General features: G+C 43.6%; 1 protein-coding gene across 4 annotated transcripts in view; it reads right to left on the bottom strand.

Moving 5' to 3' along the window:
* The window catches only part of vwa2 (von Willebrand factor A domain containing 2), a 66,379-nt gene extending 51,777 nt beyond the window's left edge, over nt 1-14,602 (bottom strand). For 3 of the 4 annotated variants that reach the window (XR_010021032.1, XR_010021031.1, XM_063072004.1), the window contains exons 1-2: nt 13,390-14,602; nt 3,286-3,347 (exon numbers count right to left, since the gene is read on the bottom strand). Coding sequence is in view for 2 of the 4 variants with exons in the window: in XM_063072004.1 (XP_062928074.1) it covers nt 3,286-3,340 (55 nt within the window). In the remaining 2 variants the exon portion in view is untranslated. Of the gene's footprint in view, nt 1-3,285; nt 3,348-13,075; nt 13,149-13,389 lie in introns of those variants that run through there. The other variant, XM_063072005.1, reaches the window with a different exon arrangement.
* Between the last annotated feature and the right edge of the window lie 11,956 nt (nt 14,603-26,558).

Here is a 26,558-nt window from a genome sequence, read left to right as displayed (position 1 = left end):
CCCCCACCCCCTCACTTGTACAGCGGCTAACAGATCACCCACATGGAAAATGATGGCTCGAATATTGAACCCCAAACCCCCAACTCCCTCCCTTGCAGAAAGAGCGGTGACAATAGCATCAAACCCTAACCCCCTCCACACACAAAAAATAACATATTGTCCACACAGAAAAACCAACAAGAACGTTAGACCACAAATCCACAAACCCTCCCCCACCCAGAACCCCAACCCACCAAGCAGCAACAAAAAAGAAACACAGAAAATTGAAGGAAAGCAATATAAACTACAGTCCAATAATCACATAAATCTTAGAATTTCAAAAGCTTCCTCCCGTCAGAATCAAACTCAGTCCTTCCATGAACAGTAACTGCGCACCGCCGACCCATGGCCTTCCGAACTACGCTGACTCGACTACCAACCCGTCTACCTGTGGCCTCTGTGTGAGTGACTTCTGACCTCCTCTGTAATTGCCTCGATGCCTTAACCTTCCTCGCCGTTTTGAAAGTGTCCATTCAGAAATCCGATGGCAGAGGGGAAGAAGCTGTTCCTGAAACATTGTGTGTGTCTTCAGACTCCTGTACCTCCTTTTTGATGGAAGCAATGGTATAAGGGCTGGGTGATGGGGTTCTTAATGATGGATGCTGCCTTTTTGGTCCTTAGCCTTTTGAAGATATCCTGGATGTTTGGGAAGCTAGTGCCTATGAGTTTACAACTTTCAGCAGCTTATTCCAACCCTGTCCAGTGGCCCCTCCTTTCCAGACATTGATGCAACTAGTAGAATGCTCTCCATTGTACATCTGTATAAAATTGCAAGTGTCTTTAGTGACATACCAATTCAGAGTGTTTGCTCTCACTCTGGAAGGCTTCTCAGAAAAATAGTATTCTTTTCTTGACCTTGTTGCTCAAGAGGGGTCATGAGGCAAGGGATGTGCAAACTGGTGAAATGTTACGATGTTCTTTTGCTTCTGATCTGAGACACCTTGCAAGATAATCCAAAATACTTGAAGTGTCAAGTCAGGTTTATTGTCATTTAACTTATATATCCAAAAGAGCATATAATGTAAATAGAAACAATACGTTTCTCCAAACCAGGGTGTAAAGCACAGTAGATCATATATCACACAATAACTAATGAAGGTATGGATAATATCTACAGATGAATCACACATAAATAACAAACTAAAATGCATTGCTATTAAATATTGTAAGATACAGAACAGATTAACCAGTGACACATCAAATACAATGCGGCAGGGAGTTCAGAAGCCTAATGACCTGGGGGAAGAAACTATTTCTCATCCTGACCGTTCTTGTTTCTATGCATCAGAGTCTCCTGCCTGATGGTAGAAAGTCAAAGAGAACGCTGGATGGATGTGAGGGGTGCTTAATAATACTAAGGGCCCTGCGTACGCATCGCTCCTGATAAATGTCCCCGATGGATGGTAGGGAGACCCCTATGATCCTCTCAGCTGTTCTCACAGGCCTTTGTAGGGACTTCTAGTACGAGGCTCAGCTGCTCCCGTACCAGATGGAGATGCAACTGGTGCTCCTGTAATATTCAGTTAAGATGTTGGAGAGGGGAGTCTTGCTCGCCTCAATCTTCTTAAGAAGTGGAGGCACTGCTGTGCCTTCTTGTTCTGGGAGATCGATGGTTAATTGTTGGGAAGACATTTTTTTCCCATTACACCTTCTCATACAAATTTGACAAGAGCACAATGAGGAGAAAGATTGCTCTTGCATTGCTACTCTTTGCAACATGCAACACTACAGGCATTCTGTTGATTCCATATTTAGATTTCAGAAGCCAGCAAACAAAAATAATCTCTGAAGCTTCCCCCTCCTTGTGTGCAAGTGCAAACAATGCATGCCTCTGATCCATAAGCAAGATATCCCTCGTTCAAATTTCCTTGCCTGGAGGCAGGAAGAGTCTGCAGTATAGTGCAATCTAAAATGTTTTATATTTTTGTTGGTTAATGGTTTATAAGAAACATTAATCATTTTCATCTGAAGCAGTTTGCTTTTGGTGTTGAGCATCTGTGGAAGAAGGTTTGTAACTGAACAAATCCCCCCGCCCTCTATTCCCCACTCTGACTGTTCACTTCTTCTCACCTGCTGATTACTTCCGCCGGGTCCCCTCCTTCCCTTTCGCCTACTCTCCACTCTCCTCTCCTATCAGATTCTTTCTTCTCCTGTCCTTGACCTTTCCCCACCCACCTGGCTTCACCTATCACCTTCCAGCTGGCCTCTTACCCCTTCCCCCATCTTCTAATTCAGGCAGCTTCCCCCTTCCTTTTCAGCCCTGAAGAAGGGTCTCAGCCCGAAATGTTGACTGTTTTTTCCCTTTCCATCAATGCTGCTTGATCTGCCCAGTTCCTCCAGCATTTTGTATGTGGTACTTCTATAGCTAAAACCTGTAGTTTTTATCCATTATAAAACAATCTAAACACAAGATGTTCTGCAGATGCTGGGAATCCAAAACAACACCCATAAAATGCTGGAGGAACTCAGCAAGTCAGGCAGTAGCTATGAAAATGAATAAAGAGTTGAGAATTTGGGTCGAGACTCTTCATCAGGACTGGAAAGGAAGAGGGAAAATGCCAGAGGTGGGGGTGGGAAGGGAACATCTTCCCACTTCCTTTCCAGTCCTGGGGAAGGGCCCCAGCCCAAAACGTCAACTGTTTATTCATTTTCAGCTGAGTTCCTCCAGCATTTTGTGTGTGTGTGTGAGACTGTGGCTTCAAATGACTATTTTTCTAGTCTCCAAATTGGAGGGACATGTTTTATATCCAAGTAACATTCCAATGTCTAGAATTATACAAAACATCCTCAGTCTACGTGAACAGACTTTCATGTTCTGCATTATGGATAAACCTGTTCTACTGGTGCAGATTTCCATTCAGCTATGGAGTTAAAAGCTGTTTTTTTAATGCTGCGTCGAAGCTTTGTTCACCGGCTGAGTAAGTTAATTCATCTCGGTTGTAAATCACCTCCCAATAACCATGCGCAGCCACTAAACGCTCATGGCAATAATAGTAGCTCTTCCTGCAGACCTTCAGTTTTTTTTTGTTTATCAGACAGCTTAAGGGTAAGGAAACACGAATATTATAATTATTTGTACAGAATAAGCAAACTTAATACTTAAAATTATAATCTGCTAAATGTTGGTTTTTAAATTTACAGTTACACTTAATGCAGTAACAAGTTTAGAAACACTTGAAGTAAGGCATATTGGTCACTTCCTTGGATGTGTGGCACAAACTCATTAAATGATTAAAATTTACTTACCTTGTGTAAGCAAGAAAATGCACCCAATCTGAAACTGGAAGGCTTGAACCATCATGGCAGAACTGAAAACAAAAGTATAAGTGATTCAAATTCCATTGAGTGATCAATTCTTTGTTTACAGGAACAAATGAAGGGTCCCCCCCATTTTAAAGTACAACTGAAAAGAACAGTAAATGATTTGCAGTTATAATGTGTCATTCTGTGCACATTATAACCAATAAAGCCAATAACTCAAGGTGTAGTCACATTGAATATAAAGCAAAAGCTAAGTTTAGCACAGCAAAAATCTATAAATATTAAATGGAATTTTTAACCAATTAACAATCAAGAGAAAATCTGCTGATGCTGGAAATCCAAGCAACACTCACAAATGCGGGAGGAACTCAGCAGGCCAGGCAGCATCTATGGAAAAAAGTCCTGCTAAAGGGTCTCAGCCTGAAACATCGACTGTACTCTTTTCCATAGTTGCTGCCTGGCTTGCTGAGTTCCTCCAGCATTTTGTGTGTGTTGCTTTTAACCAATTAACTTATTTTTGCATTGTTGGTTGAGAGAAAAAGTTGCTCAAAATACCTGTCTGTACTTTTTCCCCATCATTCCTGCTGAAGGAACTTTTACATTCTCCTGAATAGCTGGATGTAACTTAATACAGATGCAAGACTACCCACAATGGAATAGCATTCTCCCAGTGCTACAGGTAGAGTGTTAATCTAGAATAAATACTGAAAGTTCAGGAACAGCTTCTTCCCCTCTGCCATCTGATTCCTAAATGGACATTGAAACTTTGGACACCACCTCACTTTTGCTTTATTATACAGTATTTCTGTTTTCGCACTTTTTAAAAATCTATTCAATATATGTAATTGATTTATTTGTTTATTTTTTTTAAATGTTATTTATTATTATTTTTTTCTCTGCTAGATTATGTATTGCATTGAACCGCTGCTGCTAAGTTAACAAATTTCATGTCACATGCCGGTGATAATAAACCTGATTCTGATTCTGAAAGGTGAGTTAAGCCTCAGACCTGACTCAGAAACACCAATGCTTCCAATTGAACTGTAAAATCAAAACATTCACATTAAATGAATTGTGTATGACTCACGTCTATTGTTATTTGAATGCTAGTATCAACATTTCTGATGTTTGGTCGTACAATAAGGGTTTATTTATTTATCTGGATTATAGAACAACCACCAACAGCAAATTTCATTACCTAACACTGAAAAATGTCAAGGTTCAAGTGACATCATCATCATCGTGCGGCATGTCATATGACGTGGGCGATCATGGTCTTCCATCTAACTGTCTTTTATATGATCATTCCCAATGGGGAAAACTCCTTCATGCTGTTATTCTTATCCTTTCCTCTATCCATGACCATGATTGTTCTTGGCAAATTTCTCTAAGAAGTGGTTTCTCATTGCCTTCTTCTGGGCAGTGTCTTTACAAGACGGATAACCCCAGCCAATATCAATACTCTTCAGAGACTGCCTGTCCAGTGTCGCTGATCGCATAACCAGGACTTGTGGTATGCACCATCTGCTCATATGACCATCCACCACCTGCTCCCGTAGCTTCATATGACTCTGATCGGGGGCTAAGCAGGTGCTACACCTCGCCCAAGGGTGACCTGCAGGCTAGCGAAGGGAAGGAGCACCTTACAACTCCTTTGGTAGAGACATGTCTTCACCCTGCTACCCATTTTATATATTATTCTACAGTTGTCATGTTTTCAAGGGAAAGGTTCGGTCTTGCTCTTTCCAGCTACTGTGCAATACTTAGCTGCCTGATTTCAAATGAAAATACCATATCATTAAATTGTTCTGGAATATTATTGTTTAAGGATAATTTGGTAAGAATTGAGAAATAAACTCTTATAGTACACAGATTTTGTATTAATTTGCATAGCATAACAAATCAATTTAACAAGATATAATCTTAAAATGTGTTCTAAGTGTTCACCAGAAGCATAAATAAAGATGGTCATTAGTGAAGAATGTGTTTGTTTTTGATGTGACAGCATGGGAAAGAGCTCTACTTTAACAGAACAGATGATGATCACCCACCACCGGTAAGCCACTCTTAATTATCAGTCCTGATGTAGTCTTGACACAAAATGTCAACCGTCTTTTTGTCTCCACAGATGCTGTCTGCCCTAATGAGTCCCTCCAGCTTTTTGCCTTGTGATATATTCTTAGATAATCATCATCATCATTATATGCCATGTCATATGATGTGGGTGATCATGGTCTTTGGCCCTGATTGTTCTTGGTAAATTTTTCTACACAAGTGATATGGCGTTGTCTTCTGGGCGGCGTCATTGCAAAATGAGTGACGCCAGGCATTATCAATGCTCTTAAGAGATTGTCTGCCTGGTGTCAGTGGTCACATAACTAGGACTCGTGATATGCCCCCTCCAATATCTTAGATAATGGTCCATCATATAAATTGAGAATCTAAAACTTATCAAAAAGTATTATTACAAATTTTACCTTATTTTTCCCCAATGCTAATCTGTACGGCTCCTCACACAGATTTAAAGGGCTATGGGTAACCCTGGGTAATTTCTAAGGTAAGGGCATGTTCGGCACAGCTTTGTGGGCCAAAGGACCTGTATTGTGCTGTAGGGTTTCTATGTTTCTAAAGAACTTCTGCCTTTGAATACTGCTGCTTAACAGTTTAAAAAAGATATTCATTTATCATTGACAGAAGTTCATCGCTGAAAGATTTACCCATTATGCTCCATGAACATCTTCCTGCAACAACCAATGAATCCATAGTAAAGTGGAGAGTAGGAAAGATCTACTCAACATATTTACTGCAGAAAGCCCACTCTTAGATTCCTAAGACGAATAAATATATCAACAACGTATAAAAGGCTATCAATTAGAGCAGGAATTATAGGTAATGATGCTAACTTAATATAAAATCTCTAACTTGCCATTTTTGTCACGATCTTTATGCCAACAATCCCAAGTCAAAGAGAAAGCTATCACTTCTATACCAAGTTTGACAAACTTATGATTCATTCCCCAGCAGCAGTCTGGATTTAAAGTGGATTTAGGTTCAGTATCTGTTTGTTGCTGATATCTGGGGTTTCCCTTCCCAAAATTCAGCTTGATTCATCGCCTCCCAGTGATGTTACCTGTAAGCACAAATTCAGCTTCCTCTAATTTGACAATGTTTCAATTCAAGTCATGTTCCACTGCCTCAACTCTATATTCTTAACTTTCTTGTCTGTAGGTAACCAATAGATGTCCCAGGCCTTGCATCATTAGAAGCTTTTCCTGTTATAATAGTGGCTCGAATACAAGTTTCCTCTTTGGATGCTCAATAAGGCTGAACCAGAGAGTACACAACGTTTCAATTCTGATCAATATGAGTTGTGATTTACGCCTTACATTTTATTATCAGTTTACGGAAACATTTCCTACAGAGTAAGAATAACACTCTTTTTGGCTACAATGGTTCTATGCTTTCTCAACAAAATATATTTCAACTTTCATCCTCAGGTCATTCTAAATCACTGTTCTATTCAAGTTCTGCAAACTTGTTTGGTTTTGCACCACATACCCTGCTTTCTTGCATTGGCTTTAACGTTCAAGGCCCTATTCTGGGAAATTCGTGCTTTGCTGCTTGTGCCTCCATTAAAGGCCTCCTTTGAATTTCTTTATTCAGCAAGTCTTTACCCTGCTTATTCAGTACTTGGCCTTGGAACACACAGTGCTTCTTAATTCAACAGACCTTATGAATCTAAGTTGTGATAGCTGAAAGATTTGCAAATGCAGTAAACCTTTAAATGATAAGATTAACTCTTTCTGCAGAATATATAGTATATTGATTGTGTTAACAATTTTTAAAAACTATCAAATAATCTGCTGGAGGAGTTCAATCAGTCATAGACTTGTAGATCATCACCGCCCAGAAATTGGCCCTACGGTCCACCAAGTCCTCGCAGAACTGTTATTCTCCCTGGTCTCATTGTCCTGCACCTGGACCGCAGCCCTCCATAACCCTCCCATGCATGTACTTATCCAAACTTCTCTTAAGGGAATGTCAATTTTCCCTCCAGAGATGATGATGTGTGATGGACTGAGATCCCCCAGCAGATTGTTTATTACTGCAGATTCCAGCATTTGTAGTGTCTTGAGTCTCTCTTAAAAGGGCTATCAACTGGTACAAAAATTACAGACCTCTGTACTTTCCTCTGCAACTCAATCCTTGACTTCCTCACCAGAAAACCACAGGCTGTGTAGATCTCCTCTCACTGACAATCAACACTAGCCCACCTCAGGGATGTGTGCTTAGCCCACTGCTCTACTGTCTCTGTACCCATGACCATGTAGCTAGGCACAGCTCAAATGCCATCTATAAATACGATGAGGGAACACACACCAGTCCTCATCGAGGGATCAGAAGTGGAAAGGGTGAACAATTTCAAGTTCCTGGGTGTCAGCATCTCTGAGGATCAATCCTGGCCTCAAAATATCGATGCAGTTACAAAGAAGGCTTGACAGAAACTACATTTCATTTGGAGTTTGAGGAGATTTCATATGTCATCAAAGACACTTGCAAATTTCTATAGATGTACCATGGAAAGCACTCTAACTGGATACATCACTGTCTGGTATGGTGGGGGGTGGCTGGGGAGGGAACACTGCACAGGATCAAAATAAGCTGTGAAAAGTTGCAAGCTCAATCTGCTCCATCATGGGCATTAGCCTCCCCAGCATCCAGGATACCTTCAAAGAGTGATGCCTCGAAAAGGGCAGCATCCATCATGAAAGACCCCCACCACCCAGGTCATGTCCTCTTCTCACTGCTGCCATCAAGGTGTCGATACAGGAGCCTGAAGACACAACTCAACGGTTCAGGAAAAAGCTTCTTCCCCTCTGCCATCAGATTTCTGAATACGCATTGAACACTACCTCACTACTTTTGTTTCTCTTGGTGCACTACATATTTAATTTAACTTTTTAATATATATACTTCTTACTGTAATTTAGCTTTTATTACATTTGCAATATACGGATACTGCATACAACAAATTTCATGACATATACCAGTGACATTAAACCTGATTCTGATTCTAATAATACCAATTCTATCAGAGAACATTACACACAGCAAATGAACAAGAGCTCTTTCTCAATTGAGCCACTTTGATATCCGACTATCCAAAGGGATTGTAGTAGTTAATTTGTACATTCGTCTGGTCTCGTGCGGACCAAATGTGCCTGGGTTATGAATGAAGTCATCTGAAACTCAAACCTGCATCCTGGACACTGGGCGGATTCCCAAGTTAGAATCCTCAAATAATAGTTCGGATTTTTCTCCTGATTTCCCACAAGAATTCTTGCACAAAACTCTTCTTTCAGCACCTTCGAATCAATTGGTATTCGTTCTGGTCCGGTGTAACTAATTGCATCCTCTGGGCTCTGATCAAAGCTGCGATGGTGGATTTGAAACTACCCCTTGTGCAAGTGTCGGTCAGTTGGAACCTTCCCTGTATTCTTAAAAGCTGGCCAATAATGAGTTAGTGGGTGTTTGAGGGATTAACGAAACTTCTCTGCTAAACGTATTTCAGAAAGGAACATATTGGGTGGCATTTGAGAGCATAGTCAATATCCACAGCTGCCATTTTTCATTTGAGATTCACCCGACTGACATATTTATTTGAGGTTTAACCAAGGATACCTTCAGAACCTTTCAGTTTAAGTACGGGCATTATTTCTCGGACACAGTTTTACACACGGTTCCTGGTGGCTCACACAGAATTGCTGAACCAACACCTGTCAGCCAACTCGGAATTGACACTGTTTACTCCAGTTGGAACCCTGCGGAGAAGTGTTTTTCTCTTAGTATGTGTCGTTGAATTACTTCATAATTGAATGGCTTGTCTAAGGAAGAGCGTTTGATGGCCCTGTGCCTGTATACACTGGAATTCAGAAGAATGAGGGGTGACCTCATTGAAACCTATCGAATGGTGAAAGGACTTGACATGGAGAGGATGTTTCCTATAGTGGGAGAGTTTAAGACCAGAGGATACAACCTCAGAATAGAGGGGCATCCGTTTAGCATGCAGGTGAGGAGGGAATTCTTCAGCCAAGGAGTGGTGAATCTGTAGAATTCGTTGCCACAGGCAGCTGTGGAGACCATGTCTTTATGTATATTTAAGGTAGAGGTTGATGATTCTTGATTGGTCAAGGCTTCCAGGGATATGGGGAGAAGGCAGGAGATTGGGGCTGAGACAAAAATTTGATCAGCCATGATGAAATGGCGGAGCAGACTCGATGGACCAAATGGCCTAATTCTGCTCCTATATCTTATGGGGATCTTATGGACTTATAACGTTAATCACACCAAAAGGAGGAATAAATTTTTTAGCTGAAAGACCTCTTGGGTTTGGCTTATTGTCCCTGTCATTTTATCAAGGACGGGTAAATTAAACACATATTAGAAAGCTAATATGATCCTAGTGGGAATGTGAACACAAGAGATTCTGCAGACGCTGCCTAATCTGGAGTAACACACGCAATATTCTAAGAACTCAGCAGGTCGGGCAGCATCTATGGAAATGAATAAAGAGTCGACATTTCGGGATGAGACCCTTCTTCAGGACTGAAAGAATGAGGTTGACACTGCCCGTTGGAGTAAATCCACACTTTAGCCCAGAGAGGAATATCATAGAAACATAGAAACATAGAAAATAGGTGCAGGAGTAGGCCATTCGGCCCTTCGAGCCTGCACCGCCATTTATTATGATCATGGCTGATCATCCAACTCAGAACCCAGCCTTCCCTCCATACCCCCTGACCCCTGTAGCCACAAGGGCCATATCTAACTTCCTTTTAAACATAGCTAATGAACTGGCCTCAACAGTTTGCTGTGGCAGAGAATTCCACAGATTCACCACTCTCTGTGTGAAGAAGTTTTTCCTAACCTCGGTCCTAAAAGGCTTCCCCTCTATCCTCAAACTGTGACCCCTCGTTCTAGACCTCCCCAACATCGGGAACAATCTTCCTGCATCTAGCCTGTCCAATCCCTTTAGGATCTTATACGTTTCAATCAGATCCCCCCTCAATCTTCTAAATTCCAACGAGTACAAGCCCAGTTCATCCAGTCTTTCTTCATATGAAAGACCTGCCATCCCAGGAATCAATCTGGTGAACCTTCTTTGTACTCCCTCTATGGCAAAGATGTCTTTCCTCAGATTAGGGGACCAAAACTGCACACAATACTCCAGGTGTGGTCTCACCAAGGGCTTGTACAACTGCAGTAGTACCTCCCTGCTCCTGTACTCGAATCCTCTCGCTATAAATGCCAGCATACCGTTCGCCTTTTTCACCGCCTGCTGTACCTGCATGCCCACTTTCAATGACTGGTGTATAATGACACCCAGGTCTCGTTGCACCTCCCCTTTTCCTAATCGGCCACCATTCAGATAATAATCTGTTTTCCTATTTTTGCCACCAAAGTGGATAACTTCACATTTATCCACATTAAATTGCATCTGCCATGAGTTTGCCCACTCACCCAACCTATCCAAGTCACCCTGCATCCTCTTAGCATCCTCCTCACTGCTAACACTGCCACCCAGCTTCGTGTCATCCGCAAACTTGGAGATGCTGCATTTAATTCCCTCATCCAAGTCATTAATATATATTGTAAACAACTGGGGTCCCAGCACTGAGCCTTGCGGTACCCCACTAGTCACCGCCTGCCATTCTGAAAAGGTCCCGTTTATTCCCACTCTTTGCTTCCTGTCTGCTAACCAATTCTCCACCCACACCAATACCTTACCCCCAATCGCCCGGATTCGTCTTCATATAGGATTCTAGAGCAGTAGTCCCATAGATCTACTGAGACGAAAAACCGCTATTAATGCTAGCATGTTCTATTTTCAACAACGTGCGAACATTGAAGACAACCTCTCCAACAACAACACAAAGAAGGCATTCCAACTGGTGAAAGATCTTACCAAAGAAAAACAAGCCAAAGTGAACGCCATCCAAGACAAAAATGGCAAAAGTCTCACAGAAGAAAAGGAATTAATGGAGAGATAGACAGAGTACTATTCAGAACTGTACAACTACCAGAGCAAAGGGGATCTGAGTGTGCTGAATGTGCAGGAATCTTCCAGTGAGGATGACTATCCAATCATGCATGAAGAAGTCGAAGCCGTAATACGATCAGTGAAGTGTGGGAGGTCAGCAGGAGCTGACAACATCCCTGTTGAACTGCTGAAGCATGGAGGAGAGGCCACGATAGACATGCTTACCACCATCTGCAATAAGATCTGGCAGACAGGTGAATGGCCGACACCTTGGACTCAGTTGCTGATCACTGTGCTTCCCAAGAAAGGCAATCTCCAACTTTGCCAGAAATACCGTACCATCCATTTGATCAGCCATATAAGCAAGGTAATGCTCAGAATCATCTTGAACAGACTGAGACCTCAGGCAGAAGACATCATTGTCGAGGAACAAGTAAGGGCAGAAGCACCACTGAGCAGATTTTCAACCTCTTCACCCTTTGTGAAAAACACCTTCAGCACCAGAGATAGTTCTACCACATCTTCATAGACTTCAAGAAGGCATTTGACAGAGTCTGGCATGATGCCTTATAGGCCACCATGAAGAAATTCAACATGGGGCAGAAGCTGATTCATACAATCCATCAGCTTTATGCCAAGACAACCAGTGCAGTGCTCGCTCAGGGCACCATCGGGGAGTGGTTCCATACCTCTGTAAGAGTCCGTCAGGGACGCCACCTCTCCCCCACTCTCTTCAATGTCTTCCTGGAACGAATCATGATTGTTGCCCTTGAAGATCATGTGGGCACAGTCAGCATCGGAGAGAGGAACATCACAAACCTAAGAATTGCTGACAACATTGATGAACTTGCGGGAAAAGAGGATGAACTGGCCAACCTGGTCAGCCATCTAGACAGAGCCTCCACAAAGTTTGGAATAGAAATAAGTGCTGAGAAAACCAAGCTCATGGCAAATGACAATGGTGCCATCACAACAGACATCTCAAACATGGTCAGAAACTTGAGACAGTGCAGCAGTTCAGATACCTGGGGGCAATCATCAGTAATGGAGGATCAAGACCAGAAGTCCTGGCAAGAACCGCACAGACAATGACTGCACTATCCAAACTCAAGACCATATGGACGGACAGCAACATCACCATGAAGTACAAGATCAGACTCCTGCGTGCATTGGTATTCTCCATCTTCCTGTACGCATGTGAGACATGGACCCTCACAGCAGAGCTACAGAGGAAGATACAGACATTGGAAATGAGATGCTATTGCAACACCTTGGGCATCTCATACTTGGACCACATCACAAACGAGCAGGTCTGCAAGACCATCCAGCACCACATTGGCCCCCATGAAGACCTTCTCACAACGGTGAAGAAAAGAAAGCTGAGATGGTATGGCCACATAACAAGGTCCAGTGGCCTTGCAAAGACCGTTCTACAAGGAACTGTGGAGGGGAAAAGAAGCAGAGACAGACAGAGGAAAAGATGGACGGACAACATTAAAGAATGGACAGGGAAAACATTTGCGGTGACCCAGGCTCTGGGACACAACCGCGACAGATGGAACAGACTAGTGCAAAGCTTGTCATGACGGCGCCCCGACGACTCCACCAGCAGTTAAGGGCGAAAGGCAGGAAGGAAGGTTCTATTTTGAATGCTTCTAAACGATTTAAAAAACTAACGAGCGGTATAACGTTCAATGAGACCAACTAAACAATGTTACTGACTTTCACACTCACTTTTGGGAAATGCTTAAGTTTCCTTGCACTGGGTGAAATACCAAGCACTTCTCTCTTCAGAATATTTTTAGTGGAATCACACAACCAGAGCTCTTCCACACCAGCGAAGGACATCTGTTCGCCTGAACAAATTAAACTGAGAATCATCGATCATGTAAAACCGAACTTAAACGCGGAGAGACTGTGTGACTGTATTAACATCTCTTTTATGGATGAACAGTTCAGAAACGCTACACTAAGTGAATAAATCAGGACAACTGTAGCGGAATATTAACATGTAATTTTTATTTTCATTAAAGAAAGGTTTCACTCACCATTTGAGGTTTCGGATAATCAGTTGTGCTTCTTGTCTGAAATCGCTCTGTTGGTCGGAGGGCGCCGAGTCAACCGGGAACGAAACCTTTCCTTGCGCTTCCGGATGCCGTGCGGTGTTCGAGTTAGAGCGTCAACTTTCATATGTGCACGCAGACGGCTCTGATTTATTGGACTTCCTCGCCATTCACTTGCTCCTTGTCTAATCCAAATCCTTTGCCGGTAGTACGGACGTATTTTGTTGCTATTGTAATTCAGATAGATGTTGTTTCCACTGCGCGGCAAGAAATTCCTCAAGAACAGAGGCATCCTGTGAAACGGCCATCAGCCAATCCATATTCCACGGCACATTTAGAAAATCAACTGACTGGGACCGAAAAAAAACCCTGTCCCTGCCGCCTTTCCATTACCTTGTATTCATTGTAACTGTACGAGTCAGAGTACATCCCCAAATATATCATCACATAGGAATCAGTAAATCGGGCGGCCGATAGGCTTTTCTAAGGATAAGTACTTGATCTCAGACTTCCTGTTAGGTGCATGAAATCATGCAAGGATTGGAGGGAAGATAACTTGGATGTAATGATTCGACATCTTTTATTGATTTTCTCCACTCAAGCTGACCTATCAAGTGTTTCGCAGGATTTACTGCTCGTAATACGAATCCTTAAAAATGGCAGTATTCCCTTATTCCCCGCTTTCAGTACCCAAACCAAAACATTATTTAGTCACTATCAATTTGCTCTTTGTGGAGGTTCTAGATGTGCGCGTTTACCACATTACATCTGTGATCACACCCCAGAAGCACAGCAGGGGTCGTAAAGGTAAACACCAGAGAATCCAGAACAACAGAACACAAAATGCTGGAGGAACGCCGCACCTATGGAGGGGGATTAATCCTTATCCAGGTGCCGATTAAGGGTTTTGGCTCGAAACGCCGACTGTTTATTCTCCTCCATGGATGCTGCCTTGACCTGCTGAGTTCATCCAGCACTTTGTGCGGTTTTGCGGAGAGTCTGCGAAAGTTTTCATGTAATTGTTTTCTTTTAAAAGATGTTCGATAGCAGTATATGTACAATGATATTTAAGGAGCTGTAATATGAGTGGGAGCCACTTTCATCTGCTTTATGACCCCGCACTATGAAACTTCAGAACAATGCTATACTGTGCTTGCACTGAGTGGCTATGTAGCCTAGTCAAGTCCTGATGAAAGATTTCGGACCGAAACGTCGAACGTTTACTCTTTTCCATAGATGCCACCTGGCCCGCTGAGTTCCTCCAGTACTTTGTGTGTGTTGCAAGTGGTCTAGTGACTTGGATCTGTCAGAAGGGCTGCAGTTCCAAAATACACCAACTTGTGGCAGCTTTGTGTAAATACTCACCTAGGCTTTTTTCAGGTTTTGTAAACAGAGCGTTGCTTTTTCAAAACATATTAATAAGCAGATTATCAAGTCAAGTCAAGTCAAGTCACTTTTATTGTCATTTCGACCATAACTGCTGGTGCAGAACACAGTAAAAACGAGACAACATTTTTCAGGACCATGGTGCTACATGAAACAATACAGAAACTACATTGAACTACGTAAAAACAACACAAAATTACACTAGACTACAGACCTGCCCAGGACTGCATAAAGTGCACAAAACAGTGCAGGCATTACAATAAATAATAAACAAGACAATAGGCACAGTAGAGGGCAGTAGGTTGGTGTCAGTCCAGGCTCTGGGTATTGAGGAGTCTGATGACTTGGGGGAAGAAACTGTTACATAGTCTGGTCGTGAGAGCTCGAATGCTTCGGTGCCTTTTGCCAGATGGCAGGAGGGAGAAGAGTTTGTGCGAGGGGTGTGTGGGGTCCTTCATAATGCTGTTTGCTTTACGGATGCAACTGACCTCACTATCCGCTGCAGGGTCTTGCGATCTGAGATGGTGCAATTTCCGAACCAGGCAATGATGCAGCTGCTCAGGATGCTCTCAATACATTCTCTGTAGAATGTGGTGAGGATCGGGGGTGGGAGATGGACTTTTCTCGGCCTTCGCAGAAAGTAGAGACGCTGCTGGGCTTTCTTGGCTATGGAGCTGGTGTTGAGGGACCAGGTGAGATTCTCCGCCAGGTGAACACCAAGAAACTTGGTGCTCTTAACGATCTCTACGGAGGAGTCATCGATGTCCAGCAGAGAGTGGTCGCTCCGTGTCCTCCTGAAGTCAACAACCATCTCTTTCGTTTTGTTCACATTCAGAGACAGGTTGTTGGCTCTGCACCAGTCCGTTAGTCGCTGCACCTCCTCTCTGTATGCTGACTCATCGTTCTTGCTGATGAGACCCACCATGGTCGTGTCATCGGTGAACTTGATGATGTGGTTCGAGCTGTGTGTTGCAGCACAGTCGTGGGTCAGCAGAGTGAACAGCAGTGGACTGAGCACACAGCCCTGGGGGACCCCCGTGCTCAGTGTGATGGTGTTGGAGATGCTGCTCCCGATCCGGACTGACTGAGGTCTCCCAGTCAGGAAGTCTAGGATCCAGTTGCAGAGGGAGGTGTTCAGGCCCAGTAGGCTCAGCTTTCCAATCAGTTTCTGAGGAATGATTGTGTTGAATGCTGAACTGAAGTCTATATAACAGCATTCGAACGTACATGTCTTTTTTGTCCGGGTGGGTGAGGGCGAGGTGGAGGGTTATGGCAATGGCATCGTCTGTCGAACGGGTGGGACGGTACGCGAACTGCAGGGGGTCAGTGAGGGGGACAGCAGGGTATTGATGTGCCTCATGACGAACCGCTTGAAACCCTTCATGATGATGGATGTGAGTGCAACGGGACGATAGTCATTGAGGCAGGACACTGAAAACTTCTTCGGCACGGGGACAATGGTGGCGGACTTGAAGCATGTAGGAACAACGGTGCTGCTCAGGGGAATGTTGAAGATGTCAGTGAGAATCTCTGCTAGCTGGTCTGCACATCCTCTAAGCACTCTGCCAGGAATATTGTCTGGTCCAGCAGCCTTCCGTGGGTTGACCCTGCACGGGGATCTCCTCACATCGGCTACGGTAAGACACAGCACCTGGTCATTGGGAGGAGGGGTGATCTTCCTCGCCGCCACGTCATTTTCCGCCTCAAAACGAGCGGAGAAGTTGTTCAACGCATCTGGGAGGGAGGCATCACCAGCACAGGCAGGTGGTGTTGTCCTGTAGTTGGTGATGTCCTGAATGCCCTTCCACATGCGCCGCGTGTCGCCGCAGTCCTGGAAGTGGCTGTGGATTCGCTGGGCGTGTGAACGCTTTGCCTCTCTGATGGCCCGGGACAGTTTGACAGTTTGAAATGAACATCAAAAAATGCAATAGATTTTCAAAGGGACCTCACATCGTTCAGACACGAAGGATCCCGACTCCAAGTTACTTTGCATTGCAGATTCTTTGGTAGTTTATCGTTAGTGACGATTATGTCATAAAATACATTTAAGCTTTTAATTAAAATTTATCAAATTGAGAGGCACAGATAGACAGCCGATGTCTTAGTCCAGGGATCAAAATACTAGAGGTATTTGAAGTGAGAAGCCGGAAGTTCAAAGGAAATGAACAGAGCAATTTGTTTTTAAACACAGCGCGGTGGGTGCCGAGAATGCGCTCCCAGCGGCGCTGTTGGAAGCAGAGGCTCGGAGGAGGAGGCTCTTAGACACATGGAAATGCAAAGAATGGAGGGATTTGGACCATGTGCCGGCAGAAAGGTTTAGTTATCATTATTTATTTAGTTTGGCTCATCATGGGCCGAAGGGCCTGTACCTGTGCTATGCTACGTTATGTCACAAATCTATTCAATGGTGACTGTGCAACTCGGAAGGCTGAACACCGATGCACAGAATGGCCGAACACTGGATTTGGTAAACCTGTAAATGTGATATTTGATGCTGTCACTCTGCGGTACTTCTCCCGTGCAGCCTGGAGGGGATTTAATTGAACTCACTTGAAACTGCTGGTTTTACCAACTATTGGTAGTGAGGCCAGTCAGGAGCGTATCACACGTAGTTCTTGGGACTGCTACCATTGTACCGGAGATTGGTTTATGGACAATACTTTCTCTGCCCACCATAATTCTCCAGTTAAGATCTATTTTGGGGGAATTGGTTTTCTATCTAATTACACAGCTAATCCACCCAGCTTGTACCTGCTCAGAAATTCCCTTATTGTCGTCTGCATTTGCAAATTGATCATCATTTAATATTAAATCTCTTACCTTGCTAGCCTAGACATCCAGCACGCCATCGTTATCGTTTCTGCCAGATGCAATGGGATCCCATCACCTGCCAAGTGTTCTCTTCTTTATCCTTTTCCACCTTCCACGCGGATCACTCTCTCAGACTCCCTGACTTGATCATCCCTCCCACTCACCCCTCTTGACCCCTGCAACCATAGGGGGTGCAATATTGGTTCCTACACCTCCTCCTTTCACCGCCATCCAGGGACCAAAACGCCCTTGCGGATGAGGCAAAACTTTACATGCACTTTCTCCACTCTGGTCTCCTGCATCCAGCAGTGAGCCTTCCTTCCATTGGCGAGAGCGAGTGCAGACTAGACACCTATGTTTTTGTCTAGAATAAATATCCTGACCTTCCTTTGCATGGAATTTCAACTCCCTTTCCTATTTCCAAACCTGTCTTCCCCATTGCTCTGGTGAGGCCCAACCCAAACCAACAACACCTCATATTCTATCTGGATAATGTACATTCAAATGGTATGAACATTGGATTTCCAATTTCAGGTCTTCCTTACCTCCTGTGCTACCTTTTTCCCTTCTTACTCACCTCAGTTCCTATTTTTGTTTTCTTCCCCATAGCAACTCCCATCATAAATTTTATTCCCCTCCCCCCCCCCCCATTTCTATTCTCCTACTACTCGGATAACACATCCACTGCATCCCCTTCCCCCATCTCCTTCCATCTAACCACTATTCGCCTTCCTTATGAGAGCCCAGCATTTGCTGCCGTCGGTTCCCAATCTATCCCACCGTGCACCTGGCTTCACCCTGCTCAACCCCTTTCCCCTTCATCTGTTTTCACTCAGAGCTTTTAGAGCCTTTCTGCCTGTCTCCCAACTCTACTCGCACCCCCTCCCATCTAGATTCTTCTGTCCATAATCCCTCACCCCTCCTTGTTCTACCTATCAGCACGTTTCACTCCTCTCTTTTTTTTATACCAACAATAATTCCCCTCAATTCTGCCCTGGACGGTCCAAAGCCTGGCTGTGAAAGGAGGGAGCTTGGGCATGGAGCTTGCAACAACATCCCGTGAAAACCCAGTGCTACAGAAATGCAGGCAGAAGCTCCAAGGACCTCATTCCTGGAACAGGAAGGATCTTTGTCCAGAAGACGTACAGATGGGTTACACCTGGACTTGAAGGAGTCGCTCAGGACAGGGCACTCCGTCGAGCTGCTGTTGGTGGCCTATGCCCCAATAGGGATCATGGGCTTAAGAAGATAATCCCCCTCCTCTCGAAAACTGACACAGCAACAATTCCTCCCCAGCACCTGATGCTGCTCAACCCAGGATCGGCGGTCTCTCGTATCTCCAATATTGTAAATGCTTAACATTGCGAGGAGGGAGCACACGTTATTTTAATTGTTTACAACGCTGCTTGTAGAGTCGATTTACTAAAACTAAAAGGAAAAAAAAGAGATGTTCAGGCTACTGTATTGTAGATCCCTTAATTCACTAGCTGAAGAAATACTTCGTTTAGAACTTTGACTTGAATAAAAGAGGATACAGATAATTTTACCAATGCCAGAATGAATTGTTCGCTGTGCCTGGAGGTTAGGTAGTAAATATTTCATCATGTCGAGGTGACATCATCAGTGTTATTTCTGCTGAGTTTATATCAAGCAGACTTGGAGGTTGTTTTGATTGGCTAGCTGTTGTGCTAGCCGCTAGCCTCCGCAGGGTCCCGGACAATGGGATAGCTAACCGATCTCCGCGGGTCCGTAAATCTGGTTATTCGTCATTGTGAACGATGGTTCTTGGGGTGTGCGTAGCTCACCCCTCAGCCCCAATCCTGCAGACGCATAGGCTCGTAAATTGCGCCTGTGCATTAGTTGCCTTGTCCATGAAAACTATTGGAAATTTTGCTACGTGTGAATTGGTTCTTTTAAATTGCATCATGGAGGCAGCTGGTATAGATTTCCAAGTGAGATGTAAATTTCAATGGGAATACCACCTTGGTGCAATTGAGAGTAAGGCCAAAGAGTGAGGTATCAGCAAAGTAACAGCCCCTTACAGCATGACTACAGATGGAATATGAAAGCTTATCGTTTCAACGGGAATAAAATGCATGAGTTATAGATACTACTGCAACAAAATATCGCTTTCCTTAGCCGTCAGGGTCATATCTACACTAACACCATGTTCAGACACTTACCACATTCTCTGCTATTAATAGCAAGGTGTCTCAAGTGCATATTCAAATAATTCAATCAATTCCCTCAGATTTGTATAGCTACCTCAATGAAATCCTCAATCATTAGTACTCCAAGGAAGACAACCCTGGTTTCTATCTAGACTCTCCTTCTAACTGAAAAAGTCCAATCCAGGGTTAATAGGAGAGATAGGACTAAACAGAGGATATGGAGGTGATTTAGAGATGTCATGGGATTAAAAAGAAAATTAGTAAATGGCTTTGATCTACAATGCAAGGCCCAAAGTGGTGGCATATCAAGGAATGCAAGTTATATTTCTACATGAAATATTACATATTGCCCCTATTATGAACAGCCAACAGATGGTTAATACTTATGGAACACATCATTGCAAGTTTCAGAAAATACTTAATTTTCCAAAGAGTTTTAATTGGTATAGGTCTAAAATAGGTCTTTAAGGTAACATAGAAAATGTACAGGACAATACAGGCCCTTCAGTCCACAATGCTATGCCAAACATGTACTTAAGAAATTACCTCATGCTACCCATAGCCCTCTATTTTTCTAAGCTCCATGTACCTATCCAAGAGCGTCTTAAAAGACCCTATTGTATCTGCCTCCACCACCGTTGCTGGCAGCCCATTCCACGCACTTGCCAACCTCTGCGTAAAAAAACTTAACCTGACATCCCCTCTGTACCTACTTCCAAGCACCTTAAAACTGTGTCCTCCAGAGTTAGCCATTTCAGCCCTGGGAAAAAGCCTCTGACTATCCACATGATCAATGCCTCTCATAGTCTTATACACCTCAGTCAGGTCACCTCTCATCCTACGTCACTCTAAGGAGAAAAGGCCAAGTTCCCTCAACCTATTCTCATAAAGCATGCTCGCTAATCCAGGCAACATCCTTGTAAATCTCCTCTGCACCCTTTCTACAGTTTCCACATCCTTTCTGTAGTGAGGTGACCAGAAATGAACACAGTACTCCAAGTGAGGTCTGACCAGGGTCCTATATAGCTGTAACTTTACCTCTCAGCTCTTGAACTCAGTCCCACGGTTGATGAAGGCCAATGCATCATATGCCTTCTTAACCACAGTCAACCTGTGCAGTAACTTCGAGTGTCCTATGGACTTGGACCCCAAGATCCCTCTGATCCTCCACATTACCAAACTATATTCTGCTATCATATTAGCCTACCAAAATGAAGCACCTCACACTCATCTGGGTTGAACTCCATCTGCCACTTCTCAGCCCAGTTTTGCATCCTATCGATGTCCCACTGTAACCGACAGTCCTCCACACTATCCACAACACCCCCAACCTTGTGTCATCAACAAATTTACTAACCCATCCCTCCACTTCCTCATCCAGGTCATTTATAAAAATCACAAAGAGAAGGGGGTCCCAGAACTGATCCCTGAGGCACACCACTGGTCACCAACTTCCATGCAGAATATAACCCATCTATAACCACTTTTTGCCTTATGTGTGCAAGCCAGTTCTGAGTCCACAGAGCAATGTCCCCTTGGATCCCATGCCTCCTTACTTTCTCAATAAGCTTTGCATGGGGTACCTTATCTTCTAAAGCTCTACCTTCATCAATGTGTTTAGTCACATCCTCAAAAAATTCAATCAGACTCGTAAGGCACAACCTGCCTTTGACAAAGCCATACTGACTATTCCTAATCATTCTATGACTCTCCAAATGTTGATAAATCCTGCCACTCAGGATCTTCTCCATCAACTTACCAACCACTGAACTACGACTCACTGGTCTATAATTTTCTGGGCTATCTCTACCCCCTTTCTTGAACAAGAGAACAACATCTGCAATCCTCCAGAACCTCTCCTGTCCCCATTGATGATGCAAGGATCATTGCTGGAGGCTCAGCAATCTCCTCCCTCGCATCCTACAGTAGCCTGGGGTATATCTCGTCTGGTCCTGGTGACTTATCCAACTTGATGCTTTCCAAAAGCTCCAGCACATCCTCTTTCTTAATGTCAATATGCTAAAGCTGTTCAGTCCACTGTAAGTCATCCCTACAATTGCCAAGGTCCTTTTCCATAGTGAATAATGAAGCAAAAACTTCCTCTGGTTTCATACACACCTTTCCACTGTCGCACTTGAACGGTCCTATTCTCTCACATCTTATCCTCTTGCTCTTCACATACTCGTGGACTGCCTTGGAGTTTTCCTTAATCCTACTCGCTAAGGCCTTCTCATAGCCCCATTCTGCCTCTCCTAATTTCATTCTTAAGCTCTTTCCTGCTAGCCTTATAATTTTCTAGATTTCTATCGTTATCTAGTTTTTTGAACCTTTCGTAAGCTTTTCTTCTTGACTAGATTTTCAACTGCCTTTGTACACCATGGTTCCTGTACCCCAACGGGCCGCAAAGCATGCGCTACCGGGCCGCGAGGAAACGATATGATTTAGCGATAGGAGTCAGCTGCACCTTTCCTCATTCCTGGACTTATTTCCTGGCATAATTTACATATTACTATTTAATTATTTATGGTGCAACTGTAACGAAAACCAATTTCCCCCGGGATCAATAAAGTATGACTATGACAATGACATTCACTGTCACGCCCATTGTTGAGCTTGAACGCACGCGAGGTCATTACCAGCGCCATCCATGTCCGCGCGGGAAGATGATCAATTCCTCGAGCTTGCAAATGACGGCGGGCTGAAAAGTACGTTTGACATAACATCTCTGCCGGCATTCCGGATCAAAGTCAAGGCTAAGTATCCTGAGACAGCCACGAAAGCACTGAAAACGTTGCTTCCATTTCCAACATATCTCTGCAATGAATGCAACGAAAACTAAATTGCAGAACAGACTGGACACAAGGAACCCCCTTCGAGTATCGCTGTCTCCCATCACCCTGCGATAGGACCGTCTTGTTGCGGGGAAACAAGCCCAGGGCTCCCACTGATTCAGCGATATTGGTGTGTTGCAATGATTTTATATGTTCATACGGGGAAAATATGTGCTGTGTGTTTAATATTAAAACGTTACTTAAAATGTTACGATGCTATTGTCTTATATAACAATTACAGCACGGAAACAGGCCATCTCTGCCCTTCTAGTCCATGCCGAACGTTACTCTCACCTAGTCCCACCGACCTGCACTCAGCCCATAACCCTCCATTCCTTTCCTGTCCATATACCTATCCAACTTTTCTTTAAATGATCATATCGAACCTGCCTCTACCACTTCTACTGGAAGTTCGTTCAACACTTACTTCAAGCTCCCCTGATAATTGACCTATCGCTATATTCATGCGAGGAAAATATGCGCTGTGTTTAATATTAAATTCGTTAGATAAACCCTTTTAGAAACGAAATTGAGTGTATTAGCCACTTATCACCTATATTGCGTTCGTGATTAACACCCCCCCGAACATAAACGTCAAAAACGATTTGGGGGGGGGAGAAGAATCGACACGTACACGCATGCGCACTGGTGCCCCCGCAAGGCTTCATGGTCATTGTAGTCTTTCTCGGGGTAAACCCAACGTATTTGACTGCTACTCGTTTGTTGGCAATCCTACCGCCCCCCCCGCCCCAGGTCGGCCGGTCCGCAAGAATATTGTCAACATGAAACCGGTCCGCAGTGCGAAAAAGGTTGGGGACCCCTGCTGTACCCTACCATCCATTCCCTGTCTCATTGGAACATACCTGTGCAGAATGCCATGCAAATATCCCCTGAACATTTGCCACATTTCTGCCGTGCACTCCCCTGAGAACATCTGTTCCCAATTGATGCTTCCAAGTTCCTGCCTGATAGCTTCATATTTCCCCTTACTCCAATTAAACGTTTTCCTAACTTGTCTGTTCCTATCCCTCTCCAATGCTATGGTAAAGGAGATAGAATTATGATCACCATCTCCAAAATGCTCTCCCACTGAGAGATCTGACACCTGACCAGGTTCATTTCCCAATACCAGATCAAGTACAGCCTCTCCTCTTGCAGGCTTATCTACATACTGTGTCAAGAAACCTTCCTAAACACACCTAACAAACTCCACCCCATCTAAACCAACCGCTCTAAGGAGATGCCAATCAACATTGGGGAAATTAAAATCCCCAATCATGACAACCCTGTTATTACTGCACTGTTTCAGAATCTGTCTCCCTATCTGCTCCTTGATGTCCATTACTATTGCGTGGTCTACATAATATAAAAACACCCAGCAGTTATCGACTTCTTCCTGTTTCTAACTTCCACCCACAGAGACTCAGTAGACAATCCCTCCATGACTTCATTTTCTGCAGCTGTGTGTGACACAATCTCTGATCAGCAGTGCCATGCCTCCACCCCTTTTGCCTCCCTCCCTGTCCTTTCTGAAACATCTAAAGCCTGACTCCAAGTAACCATTCCTGCCCCTGAGCCATCCAAGTTTCTGTATTGGTCACATCATAGCTCCAAGCACTGATCCACACCCTAAGTTCATCCACTTTGTTCATGATGCTCCTTGCATTAAAATAGACACATCTCAAACCATCAGTCTGAGTGCATACCTTCTCTATCACCTGCATAGCCTACCTCTCACACTGCCTACAAGCTTTCTCTACTTGTGAGTTAACCATCCCTTCCTCCGTCTCTTCAGTTCAGTTCCCACCCACCAGCAGTTCGAGTTTAAACTCTCCCCAATAGCCTTAGCAATCCTCCCTGCAGGGATATTGGCCCCCTTTGGATTCAAGTGCAATCCATCCTTTTTGTACAGGTCACACCTGCCCCAAAAGAGGTCCTGATGATCCAGAAGTCTGAATCCCTGCCCCAATCCCTCAACCATGCATTTATCCTCCAACTCACTCTATCCCTATACACACTGTCTAAATGGCACAGGCAGTAATCCCGAGAATACTACCTTTGAGGTTCTGCTTCTCAGCTTTTCTAACTCCCTGTAATTGGTTTTCTGGACTGCCTGTAGAATGTGTGTCTGGGTGCAGGGCAAACAGTCTATCCACATTTCCTTCCATGGTACAAATGGTTCAATTTATTATCAGAGAATGCACACAGTATACAACCTGAAATTCTTACTCTTCACAGACATCCGCAAAACAGATTGCTACCTTTGAGGTCCTGCTTCTCAACTTCCTTCCTAACTCCCTGTAATCTTTTTTCAGGACTTCTTCCCTTTTCCTACCTATGTCACTGGTACTAATATGTATCATGACATCTGGCTGTTCACCTTTCCACTTCAGGATATTGTGACGCAATCAGAAACATCCCAGACCCTGGCATCTGAGGCGCAAACCACCATTAATGTTTCTTTCTTTCATCCACAGAATCACCTGTCTGCCCCCTTAACTATAGAGTCCCCTATCACTGCTGCCATCCTCTTCCTTTCCCCACCTTTCTGAGCCACAGGGCCAGACTCAGTGCCAGAGGTGTGGCCACTGTTGCTTCCCCCAGGTAGGTCCCCCCTTCCCCAACAATACTCAAACAGGAGTACTTATTGTTAAGGGGGACAGCCACAGGGGTACTCTCTAATGTCCGACTCTTGCCCTTCCCTCTCCTGACCGTTACCACCTTATCTGTCTCCCAAGAGTAAGAATGTCGTCCAGATTACAATATTCTTACTCTTCTATCCACCCAGCTGTGACCACTTTTGATAAGGAAAGCTCTATGGTTATTAATTAAATAATATGTTCTTCATATGCCTAGAGAGCCTTATTGTGAAAATATCAATTATTTGTATCAACATTGATGTAGCTGTTGGGAGGATGTAAAAACTAGAAGTGCATTTCATTCAAAAATTTCAGTTAAAATCCTAAAACATCATGAATTGCACAAGTTAAAACCTCATTAAATTGGACAAGAATTGAAAATTACAATGTCAAGGCTTGTAATTTATATTTATTTAAGTACTCCAAACAAAGATAGTAATTTCTAATTCCACCACTGTTCTTAGGACTTTCAATAAACTTCACATAGAAAAGGGCAATGAAAACTTCTTTAACAGTAAAAATAAAGCAATAATACATAGCAACACACAAAGTTGCTGGTGAACACAGTAGGGCAGGCGGCATCTCTAGGAAGAGGTACAGTCGACGTTTCCAGCCAAGACCCTTCATCAGGACTAACTGAAAGAAGAGCTAGTAAGAGAAGTTCTCTTACTACCTCTTCTTTCAGTTAGTCCTGACGAAGAGTCTCAGCCCAAAACGTCGACTGTACCTCTTCCTAGAGATGCTGCCTGGCCTGCTGCGTTCACCAGCAACTTTGATGTGTGTTGCTTGAATTTCCAGCATCTGCAGATTTCCTCGTGTTTGCAATAATACATACTCATTTTAGTGCAAAAGAAAAAAAACACAGCAAAAGCTTAAATGCCAGATACCTCATGCTGAAAATTTTACATGTTGGAAATTTGCTTTTTAAACATCCATGAGATATAAGCTTTGTCTTTGTCTAGTTAACTTTAACAAGTTGCTTAATATTTTTAATGAAAATGCATTTAAAGAATCAGATTAGATGTTAGAAGTTATAAAAATACTGATCTTCAAAGCATGAAACTAGGATCAGATTTCTCCCACAAATGCTAAAATCAAAATGAAAAGATTTTTTCAAAATAACTACAATCTGGAGTATACAAAGAATGGAGTTTGAATGCTTGCCACAACAGGCATTTTAAAGGTAAGCCTATTTCAGTACTTAATTGTTGGCAGACGAATACAAGCGTTTTGGCTGAAGACCTATTCTAATGATCAGGCAAAGGGACAGTGATATACAGTCTTTTTAAGAATGTTGCAGTAGGCATCTCTGGGAT

This window comes from Mobula hypostoma, chromosome 19, assembly GCF_963921235.1.
Source record: "Mobula hypostoma chromosome 19, sMobHyp1.1, whole genome shotgun sequence".
Lineage (NCBI taxonomy): Eukaryota > Metazoa > Chordata > Chondrichthyes > Myliobatiformes > Myliobatidae > Mobula > Mobula hypostoma.
Note: the sequence above shows the minus strand (reverse complement) of the source record. Positions and strands in the feature narration are given on the sequence as shown.